The sequence below is a fragment of the Parasteatoda tepidariorum genome, chromosome 9 (genome assembly GCF_043381705.1).
Source record: "Parasteatoda tepidariorum isolate YZ-2023 chromosome 9, CAS_Ptep_4.0, whole genome shotgun sequence".
Classification (NCBI taxonomy): Eukaryota; Metazoa; Arthropoda; class Arachnida; order Araneae; family Theridiidae; genus Parasteatoda; species Parasteatoda tepidariorum.
Genome location: NC_092212.1, coordinates 24,761,183 through 24,773,477, shown reverse-complemented (window position 1 = coordinate 24,773,477; position 12,295 = coordinate 24,761,183). Strand labels below are relative to the sequence as shown.

At 31.4% G+C, this 12,295-nt stretch overlaps 1 protein-coding gene across 1 annotated transcript in view; it reads right to left on the bottom strand.

The window, feature by feature from the left end:
• Positions 1–12,295, bottom strand: part of LOC107445028 (organic cation transporter 1) — a gene marked incomplete in the record, with an annotated part of 34,520 nt that overhangs the window by 17,542 nt on the left and 4,683 nt on the right. Inside the window, 4 exon segments of the mRNA XM_043045505.2 lie at positions 519–634; positions 2,024–2,153; positions 4,888–5,056; positions 9,827–9,981. Of these exon segments, the coding sequence (XP_042901439.1) occupies positions 519–634; positions 2,024–2,153; positions 4,888–5,056; positions 9,827–9,981 (570 nt within the window).

The window sequence follows — 12,295 nt, the reverse complement described above, 5'->3', positions numbered from 1 at the left end:
ATTAACGATTAAGAAATATTTATTTTGTTGTCCTTAAGTATGCGGAATGCTTATTTTTTCTAAAATGTTACATAATTTAAGTATAACAGTTAGATAAATGATTTTCATTGTGAAAATATATTAAAAATAAGTTATTTGTTCCAATACATAATTATCAATTCAATAAACTTATGCGTGAACATTAAGTTTTGGATTTTACTTTTTATAAAGACATGTCCTTAAGTACGTGAGCGCCACTCTATGTTTAGATAAAGAATCAATTGAACTATAAATATCATTTTTGAAAAAAAATTGATAGCTTTTCCAACAATAGTAATTTTGATTCGAAATTCCCACACCCGAATTAGATCAAGTACTTCTATTAATGCAAGAAGAAATTTGTTCCGGGGTGTAATTTTTTTAAAAAATAATTCTATTTTGGGAAAACAACATGTTACATAATAAATTTTTTGTTTAATTAAATATACAAAGATTTATTACGTTTGCAAAATTTTTTAAAGAAAAATAAATAAACTTACCAACAAAATGTAACTATAAAAAATCTTTTTCGTAAATTAGGAGAGCGTAATAAATCTATTGCGGAATCTTTACTTTGCGATTGAAGTTTTTGTTCTTTAGCCTTTTTTCCAAGAGCCTGAAAATTACAAAAATAATAATATTTTTTAAAAAAATATATTCTTTTTTTTATCTTATTCAACATCTTCTTATCTAACAATAAAACGAGAAATCTTTCATCTCAAACTTTGTGTTCAAAAATATTTCCTATTTGGCTGGGATTTCCTATTTGGCGATGGGGAAAAAGTGAGGTTAGACCGGGTCTTTTGATTGCGTGAAAATTAGCTGCTTTCTAGCGGACTAACTCTGAATTGCACTTTACTAATCAAGAAAAAGGGCTTACTTTACTGACGTGTTGTTGTTGTAGATCAATTCACGTCCGTCTTAGTAGATAAGTTAGTTTAACTATGTCAGCTCTCTAATTTTTTCTTGTTTTTAAGCCACCCTAAATTATTGGTCATTAGAATTATAAAAGTTTCTTTTAGTACAGCTTATTATACCTTTACCGAAGATTCACACCCCAACAAACAATAACAATCTGTTTTGTTTTGATAACATCTTTCTGGGTAAAACCGAGCACCCCTTGGTGTGCATCTTTGCTGGGCCCACGAGAACTGCAGTGCAGCAGAGGAAGAAGGCAACTACTTCCGAGGCTGAACAAAGGCTTCACGGGCACCAAGGCAAAATTTATTGATGGCCTCTTCTTCAAAGCACATAAAGCCATATTTTCATATTTTGTAAAATTTTTGAAACCTTTCCCTTTAATTCAACCTCGTAGTTTTTATATACATGTCAAAAAATTCTCTGCATTTTTTTAAAAAAAAAACTAGTTAATAACCACTATGTTTTCATAATGAATTTTTATCGGGCCCTCATCAGTTCCAGGTCCCAGGACAAGTGTCCATTTGTCTCTCTTCCTTGAGTACGGCCTTGACTACATCACATGTAAATTACATACACAATTTTCTGAAGTTGTCATTTAAAATAGATATGTCTGCTACTTTTTTCTCCGAAATTTTAGTATTTCTAAATTTCCCATACAGTTAATATTCTCTACATTTTGAAAATTATGAGTTGCTCTTTCATATTAACATTCTTTGCCAGTATTAAATCGAATAACCTATCCACCTATCTTACAGACATTTTAGTATTTCTCTAAAACCGTAAGACTTAATGCGGCTGATGGATACCTCATATTTTTGAGTACTCGACATTTCGAGTTGACTCGAGTTTTGTCAAACACATGTCTTACAGATAAGCTACAAAAAATCTCCAAGGTAGAGTTTAAACAGAAATAGAAAAAATATTATCAATTTTGCAACTATTTTGTAAATTATCAATTTTGAAACTTCAATACCGTCAGAATCGGTTGAAGAATTTTGAATATAGGACAAATAGATTACAAATAATGAAAAAAAAAACACATTTTGTGAATAAATAAAATACAAAGGTTTAGTAAAATGCAAACCTTTAACTTCGAAAGCAGGTCTGCTGGATCTAAAGTTTTTCCATTTGTCTTTGCGATTCTAGTCATAACTTCCAAGGCTTCGCCGTATCTTTCACGGGAAATGAGGAATCTCGCAGATTCTGGAAGAAATCTATGAAATAAAAACAACAAGATATAAAAACAAATACAAAAATAAAATACAAAAATATCTTCCGGAAAATCCTGAAGAGTTGGCAAATACGTTAGTGTAATGAAACACCACGAACCAAGTGTTATGTATCACCATTTCATTCATATTTCATTCTAGTTTAATGCCAATTAGTTGCCAATTAGTTGTTAAAGAACTAAACAAGCTCATCGAGAATTTTGAGAATCTGCTGCCTAAAAAAATGAAACCTAACGTAGGTGTATACTACTACCGTAGCCACAAAACACAAAAGGGAAGGGAAAAAATTACAATTTGCGTCTACTGTTTATTTGCTTTTTAATTTCCATTAACTTTCTCAATTTCTCATAATTTAAATAACAAAGAAACTAAATAAAAGATGATGAAAATATAGTTAAAATCAAACTGCAAGTGAAAAGCTTCCAAAAATGGAGTAAAAAGGTTGAGTGTGAGAGAAATTGGATTTAACTTCTTCTTTCTCAACTTCAATTTTGAACAATTTTGCTGTCTTAACTCTCTAATTTAGGTTACATACTAGTTTCCATAGAATACAAATTTAAACAAGGATTGTTTAACTATGGATATCCTGTACTTTAAGCTGTTTGTTTTGAACCGATTCTTCAATACCTACGAATTCAAGTTTTTTTTAAAGGCAGAGAAAAGTAAAGAAAACATGGAAAAATTACGGAATAATAAAAAGAGAGAAGAAAATTATTAAACTAAAATAAAATTAAAATTTAAAAAAAATTCAATACAAATTTGTAAAAAAAGATATAATCTTTTCATTCTTTATATCCGCAAAAAGGAGTGCTTTCTAATATTGTATCAATATACCCAAAGCAAAATATATTACTACAACAGTGTGAGGAGCACTCAAGAAAATTTTTGAAACAAAATAGAACACATTAAGTAATAAATATCACGTGAAAAACAGAAAATAAAATGCCCCAAAAAAAACAGAACAAAAGACAAAACGAAATCTATTGAGCCAGTTGCGAATTCAAATGAACTTACAAGTACGGGAGAAATTTCAAGAATGATTTAAAATATTTTCGCAATAAGATTGCCAGATTACAAAATATGAAAACTGAAGCGCAAATTGAGGTAGGTTTTGTTTCACAGAGCGTTCTTACTGTTGTACTGAACCTCGTTTGGCGTGTTAGTTACCAATGATTGACACGAAAATGGATGTGCTCACGATAATATTATACTGAATAATTTAAAGAAGTTTATAATTAATAAAACTTATCAATTTTCTTATTATATTTTTAGTTTCTGTCAAAATGAAAAAGACATTTCTGTCTATAATTTTAATTCAATTCCCCTCTTACTACCACTTGCTTGAGAAAATGATATTCGGTCTGAAGGTTGGCAAGTATGCTATTTTGCTTCTAGCTTATACTTTGCTTTGCCTCGGAAGATGAAAACAACCTTGGCAACAATTTTCAGGAATTAAACGCTTCTAATTATAAAAATGATCATTTTCTTTAAGTCCGTGCTTTATATTTTACTACCTTAATTATTTGAATTCAACCTGGGCTGACAACAATAACCTCGGCAGCAATTCCTAACCTTGGCAATAATTTTTAAGAACGTTCACTCTCGTTTTTTTTTCTTCTTCATCTCACTCAGTAGAAACTTACTTATAAACTACAACTATAAACTATTATTATATTATTTTACAACTTATAAACTACGTTTGAATCTTGGCAAACAAAAACAGTCCAGGCAACAATTTTCGGGAATTAAGCTTTTTGATGAGAAAACGGTCATTTTTTTTCTTCCGTGCTCTCTATTTTATTACCTTATTAACTTTCATTCAACCAGGGCTGACAACAATTACCTCGGCAACAATTCTTAACATTGGCAACAATTTTTAACAATTAACACGTTGAACGCCATGCTAATTTTACATGCCTTGCCCGTCAGGCCAAACTGTAATTAACTACAAACTAAAATTGCAAATATTAGACAGATTTTGCTAGTTTTAAAAGGTTTTGCATGAAATATATGAATAAAGTGGGGAATTATATAAGACTAAGAATTGTTTAAAAATAGTGGTGGATAAAAATCTACTAAATTGAATTTATTAAACTAAGAATCACAATAATTTGATAAACTTTGAATAAATTTTCTGCAATTCCATAAAAGAATGTAAATTTTATAGTTCTACATACCCTCCAACTTATGAAGATTTTGAAAATAATTCTTTCTAGTGGTAGCGAACCAAAGTAGAAATTTTTAAAGCAAATGGATCTCTCATAAAACTTCTATCAGAACTTAAGAATCTAGCCATATGGCTTGCATTTTTATAAGTAATAGTTGACAAGTTACGCCAAAATTAATTTTTTTTAAATATTAAGACATTAATTTTGCTACCGTCTGAAAAGAAGATTTCTGAAACTACAGAAATTCCGTAGCAGTTGGAGGGTATGGTTCTATATCATGTTCTACGCTGTCAGCCAGCTGTTTTTCGCTGTCAGCAAGCGGTGGTTGACGCAGCCTAAATGGAAAGTCCAGTGTCAGCCACCGATGGCTGACGCGGTGCTCAACGTGTTAACTTTGATTCAACCTGGGGTTACAACTATAACTTCGGCAACAATTCTTAACCTTGGTAACAACCAAACGTTGGTATTTTTAACAATTAAAAGTTTTCGATTGCAATCTATTTTACAATTAGTTTATAAATTTCAATTCAATCTTGGTCGAAAATACTTACTTCCAATATAAGAAAAAAATGGCGCAGGATGAGGAGGTGAAGAGTCCGAGAGTGACCCAGTGCCTGGTGACATACGCCATTAACGCTAAGATACAAAGGCCAATTCCCCAAGAAATATTTGCCATTGAATTCACCAAAGTGCGTTTAGTCATACCAACAATTTCAATAGCTGAAATATACATGCATATATAATTAAATTATTTTTCCTCATATTATTAATGCTCATTAAAAGTTTTCAATAAAAAACAATTTGTGAAACAACATGGTATAAAAATGTGTAGGAATTGGGCTCTTGGTGATAAAACATTAATTTTTTATCATTGTAAGTAATGAGTAAAAAAACACATTAATTACCAATCAAAGGTAAGATAAGCTTTGTGTTACATATAATGAAGCATAGCAGAGCAGTGATGGTTCAGGGGATAGAGAACTCGCCTTCGAATGAGGAGGAAAAGGTTCGAATCCCAGCGAGGGCTAGTCGATGCAGATTCCGCATCCGGCTTGCACCAACCACAGTGCTGACGTAAAATATCTTCAGTGGTAGACAGATCATGGGTTATTGTACCCTTGCCGTCAGGCTAACCATGGGAGGGGTTTTTCCTTTCTATGTAACGCAGATGCGGTTAGTTCCATCAAAAAGTTCTCCACGAAGGCAAATTACACCCAATGCTTGATTCAGAAGTTCTCGTGTTTTCTGGATTGGGTTCAAAATTACAAGACTACGGAGTTGAATATTTGTCATCGTAAACCCAAAAATTGGGCCGGCTGTTCTACAACAGGTATAAAATAAAATAAAATAAAATAAAATAAAATAAAATAAAATAAAATAAAATAATAAAATAAAATAAAATAAGATAAAATAATAAAGCATACCAATGTGAATAAAGCATAATTTCCGTAATTTTATTTATGCTTTTTTTACGATGTTATGTTTTATAATACATCAAGAACTTTTAATAGTTAATATGCTAATTAACTAGAACAGACAATAAAGTTGCGAAAGCAGTCATAAAAACGCGCTTTCTTTGAATCAATATAGAATATTTTCAGACAAATTTGTTTTTTTTGTTTTTTTTTTTTATGTAAATGTCTCATTTTGCTTATCTCACCATTCCAAAAAAGTTGTATTTTTACAATTTAATTCCTCAAAATATATTTAATCAGTTCGCATTACACTTTAGATTTCATCATTTAAAATTACTTAAATCAAGTGAGTTATTAACATTCTTATAATACATATATTTTAAATATATTTTCCAAATCTAACGCAAAATTGAATATATAACCTAAATTGTTTTACAATCCAAAATTTTGTAGACTATTAGTAAATAAAAAAACATTAAATAAATAAAAAGATAATTTTAAAGAAAACAAATTTTTAATTTTCATTTTTCCAGAACTATTCGGCTTATTCCCTTCAAATTTCGGATTTTTACAATCAAAATTACATCAATCAAATTGGTGCAAAAACTTTTGCACCTTATGCAATTAAGCTCCGATTATAAGCAATTAAGCTCCGATCGTGCAATTAAGCACGATCAATAAATTAAAAATAAAAAAATAATAACTAAAAGTAAAAAAAAATTTGTTTTAATCGAATTATCTTAGAATAAACAAGTTTCGCAATTGTGTGTAAAATAGTTCATGATTTACTCCATTAGTTCCGAAAATATATGCAATATGCGCAAAAAATAAAATATTGCTCAATTTTTCTATCACTCTCTTGTCGTATAACTATTGAAACTAGAAACTCGAAATTTGGGCAATAGGTTCCTATGACGAAGCACCCACTAAGGAAGAAGTTATTGATATTTCACCATTAATGGGATCAATAGGGGATAAAGCAATCTGCATCTATACGTTTAGTATTTATTTCGCCTCATTTTTTTAGATTTTCTTAAGTAATAGTTTAAGTAGTGATAAATAATTGGTTACTTGCAGCTTTAGCAAAAAAGATACATGATTAGATTCAATCATGTGACTTAAATCACGTGGCTGTACATGGCGGGTTAACGTTACAGCAATTAGACTAGGATTCTTAACGCTTTGAATCAATTTTCTGGTCAGATTTAATTGGATACCTGCAAACGACGTCTCGTGCGTGGAACGATTTTATTAAGCTGTCTTAACACTAGGTTTACGGGAAGCGTCATTTTGACGCATTTCGAATTTCATAAAGAAAATTGCAAAACCCGTTTGCATTTTTATTTTATCTCCTGTAATGACTTTTATCCATTGATAGAGGTAAATATGTATTGAGGTCTATTTTCTTCAAAAGCGTTGAAATATTGAAATTCTCTTTGTGATATACCTACCTCTACGGATATGCGTCAATTTGACGCTATCGTAATTTTGAGTTCAAATGCAAACATCACATCAATAATAAATAGGAATGTGCCGACAATTCTTCGATCCGTTATCCGATATCGTTATCTCAAGTGAAACAAGCAATAAACAACTGTTGCCGATAGGCAATAATAGAAACAACAAAAGCAGAATGTCAATTGATGTCAGATTTTGAAGGCTTTAGTTGCTTAGTTCGAGTATTGAAAAATAAAATACTAGAATATTTCATAAATATATATCTCATGTTTTCATTTTTTTCTCATAGTATATAATTACATTGCTTTCTAAGTGCAGAAATACCAACTGCTCCGGACGCACCAGAATAATTAAAAAAAACGATCAATAACTACTAAGTAAATTTTGCAAATTTACAGTGGTGAATTTTATAAGTCTGCGAATTATTTAGAAATAGTGGTGGATAAAAATCTACTAAATTGAATTTATTAAACCAAGAATCACAACTGATAAACTACCACTTAAAAATATATATTTGCTGTCTAGAGCGAGTTGGCATCGCTGTAAGTGCTGTTATAAGATTAAAATAATTTAAAACAAAATTGTCTAAACCTCAAGGAGTGGAAAGCAAGTATAGTGTTAAAAACAGCACTTTGGTTTCAACTTATTTATTACTTGTAATTATTACTTGTTATAATTAGTTTTGCTGCAACTTATGTTGATTATACACCAAAACATACATTTTGCTTCCATAAGTAAAAATTTAACCTGCAAAAAAGAACAAACTATAATCTCTATCGTCAAATTGTTTTTTTTCTTCTTTGTCTCAGCTTCTGTTGAGTTTTGATAGTGGGTTCGAGTGAGAGCGGTTATTTGCTGACTGAAGGCTCATGGGTGAAAGCCCTTATATAGCAAGACGGAAAAACGAAAAACCTGGTGCGTAAAACATTTCATTCCAGCATGTTTTTCGAAAAAAATGAAATATCTGTAACTATCAAGATTTCTTTTATCATTCTGGCATATATATAAAACTGCTTCTTTTCCAAGATAAAGAAGATATTGTTGAAAAATCTTAAAAAGAATAAGTAAACTCCTCCCCAAAACTAGCTATAACTGAAATGGTTTTACTACCAGCCTTTCCTCTTTTCCGTCTCGCTTTCACCCCTGTGAAGGCTCTGACCAATGTGTTTGCTATCTCTGACCTTAAAGTTCCTTTTTTATAGGTATTTTAGCAGGATTCCGTTCCACATCCAGGAGAGTCTAGCTGAAGTAGAATGTGAATGGAAAGTGTCCCATTTAGAATGATCTAACTTAGATTAATGCCTATTGCTGGTCTAGTTTCAATCTCGAGAACTTGGATAAAGAAATGAACACCCTGGGTTTAACTTTAAAAAGGTACGTCTGAAGAAATTAAGATTATGGTCAAATGAGTTTCTAAAACCGGTAATGGTTGTGTTTTGACCTATTGCACTGCAAGGTCACAGTAGTGTAGAGCTGCCAACTTTCTGTGCATTTTGTAAAAAGTTATTCTAGTGGTAGCTATGTTTATGTTTTGTATGGTTATGGTTATTTATTACTTTTCATTCATTTAGACTTGTTTTCCACACCACTACTTATAACAGATTTAAAATTTCACATGCAACGCCTTTTTTGCTTTAGTTCTCGCGTGGTAAGGCTTTTGAAATCTTAGCGAAATTGCCAAAAAATCTGAAAGCTTTGGTTTTTCAAATATTAACCACTCTTTAAAATATTTTACAGAAAACGTAGTGTTTTGTTTTATAGACTTGGTCTTATTTTAGCCTTACAACAGAGTTTAGCACGTTCAAGCCGAAAGGACCCACCGGTGGGTCACGCTATATTGTCTCATCGGGAGGCACACCAGAGTAAAAACTGGAAACAAATAAATTTCATTTTTTAGTTTTCTTCCGGGAATAATAAAAATCCATAACTACCAATTGTTTTTAATGGATGCAATTATTATATTGAATTGCTTCTTCGGCGTGATAAATTTCCTTACAGTGAATTGTTATTGTTGAGAATAGATTAACTCCTCCTGAATATTATCTAGTATTGAAATAGTTCTTCTACCAGTATCTCCTCTTTTCCGTCCCGCTTTCAGGCGCAACACTCGGCGTGAACGTGTTAAATGGGTAAATGCGTGTATTTGTATGAAATCGTATTATCGCTTCTGAAATTTATTGGTTATTTTGAATGAGTTAAGTCATAACCATACCCTCCAACTTATGAGGATTTAGAAAATAATTCTTTCTAGTGGTAGCGAACCAAAGTAGAAATTTTTAAAGCAAATGGATCTGTCATAAAACTTTTATCAGAACTTAAGAATCTAGCCATATGGCCTGCACTTTTATAAGTAATAGTGGACAAGTTACGCTAAAATTAATTTTTTTTTATATATTAAGACATTAATTTTGCTACCGTCTGAAAAGAAGATTTCTGAAACTACGGAAATTCCGTAGCAGTTGGAGGGTATGGCATAACCCACAATACTATATAGTATTCAGAATTACGAGGCTTTAAAATGTGTTATTTAATTACTATATCTCTGATAGATCTCAAATTGTATGCATTGATTTGCCCCCCTTCTGGTAAGAATAAATTAAATCAAATTCTTGCCTACCGATTATGTAAGGTAACTGAAATATTGATGGCATGAGACTTCCATTTATAGTTCGAAGAACAAGAAAGACGATAAAATTATTTACAAGAACAGATGCAATTCCAGTCACTGTCGTTACTGCAACAACTATGAAGAATACAGGCTTCCTCCCAATTCTGAAACAAAAATTACAAATAATAGAAATTTTTCTACTTGTTTGGTAATTCGGGAAATATTTTATATTGTGATAGTTAAATAATAATTAAAGAGGGAAGAATTTTCTGATAATTAGGTTACTCTTCCAATAGTTAAGGACAAAACTGCCTAGTCAATAAATCTTAATGGTTTGTCGAGGTGGGTAAACAAAAAATAACATTTAAAAATCAATATTCCCCACTATAAATCAATAACTAAGTAGATTTTATTTGCTACAGTGAGTAAACAAAAAATAATGTTTACAAATCAACATTACCCACCATTAAAAATCAATAACTAGTAGATCTTATTGATTTGTTTTAGTAGGTCAACAAAAGAAAATTAAAAACCAATATCTAAGAGCTTACTAATTTTACAGGGTAATTAAACAAAAATAATAAATTAAAAATCAATATTTCCCACCATTGTGAATCAGTAATTAGTAAATCTTATTGACTTGTCTCGGTGAAAAAACAAAAAATAATAGTTTGAAACCGACGTTACCCACTATGACAAAAATAATTAGTAAATGTTATTCATTTGTCATGGTGGGTAAATAAAATATAACAGCCACCACACAGACTGCTTACTACAACTACTCATAAAATCATGATGGATGAGATATTGGACTATTTTATGCTACCACTTCATATTACTCATGTTATACCTTTTAGTATTACATGAGTAATACTGGATGCTGGATATTGGGGTTATCTCGGCGGTTGGCGCGATGCACCACTAACCGATTCATCGATTCCGTTTTGTTGTATTCTGGGAGGTCCTATATACGAGGGTGTTTCGGAACGTACGCCAGAGGAAAAGAAAAGTTTTGGCGAGCAAGTTGGCAACACAGGTATTAACCTTGAACCGTTAGCTTTCTCCTCGCGGTCGTTCGGCATTTCAACGTTGATTCTGATTGGAGTAGGTCGTGTTTGAAATGGTTGCGGCGATTCAGAATCTCGCCAAATGCGAAGTGCGCTACGTCATACGTTTTCTTCATGCAAAAGGTCAGAGACCAGCGGATATTCACAAAGAAATTGTTTCTGTTTATGGGAACGTTATGAATAGACAAATGGAGTCCACTTGCTTCATGACAACGCTCGATCTCACACAGCGCTCGTAACCAAAGCACTAACTCAAACAATTCAAATGGCAAGTATTGGACCATCCGCCATACAGCCCGGACGTTGCGCCCAACGACTTTCATTTATTCCTTTACCTGAAGTCACACCTTCGTGGAAAATCATTCCACGACAATGATGAGATCAAAGATGAAGTTGAAATGTGGTTCCGACAACAGGCGGCAACCTTCTATGACTGTGGGATACAAAAGCTTGCGCACCGACTTAACAAATGTTTGGATAACGGGGGTGATTATGTCGAAAAATAATAAATAATCGAGTTAATAAGATGTAACTGACGTTTTCTAAATAAAAGTTTTTTTTTAAGGAATGCGATCCATTGTATCTTTACTTTTCGAAACGCCCTCGTATATTAGGCTTGAATTCAGAAGTGTCCAAAGATACAACAAACTCTTCCAATCTGATTTTACTTTATAGGGAAATGTATATTATCAGACCTAAACTCATAGTAGTTAGGCTTAAATTTAGTATAAAACTATATACAGTACTTCATAATTTATTTATAGAAAGCAAAAAAAAATAGACATTTTCAAAGAAATTTTAAAAAAATTTTACAACTTTTCAAAAAAAAATGCAAATAAAAGCAAACTAAGTACACTACACAAACAAAAGCAAAGAAAAGTTTTAAAGATATTATTACCAACTGATGTAGGCATCTCTCCCCACTGTAAAACAATATTTTTGCTGACTTTTCCAAATGTATTGACATAAATACCTTCATCTATAAAGGAAAATCACCACTTAGTAATAATTATCAGAAATATATATATAAATACAAAAAGAAAAAACAGAAGAGATAAACTAAGAAAATTAAAAAAATCAATAACAGGGTGCGTAGCCAAATTATTCTGCAAAAAAATAGCACCTTTTAAGCACTTAATTAATATTTTAAGCACTTTAAGAAAATATCATAATTAGGCAGGGTTGGAAAGTTTTTGGCAATTGACGGTTTCATTTGGTTTTAACCGTCATGTCAAAAAAAAAAAAAAAAAAAAACCTTTGGCATTGTATTTGACAATTGTCAAAATCTTTTAATCATGCAAATTGAATGGCGTTTTCATACGCTACGGACTGACAATGCGCTAAAATAGATTGGGGTTGAATTAAGTGTGCAAACGCTGAATAGAACAATGTGAACAGTGTCTTTTTGCAT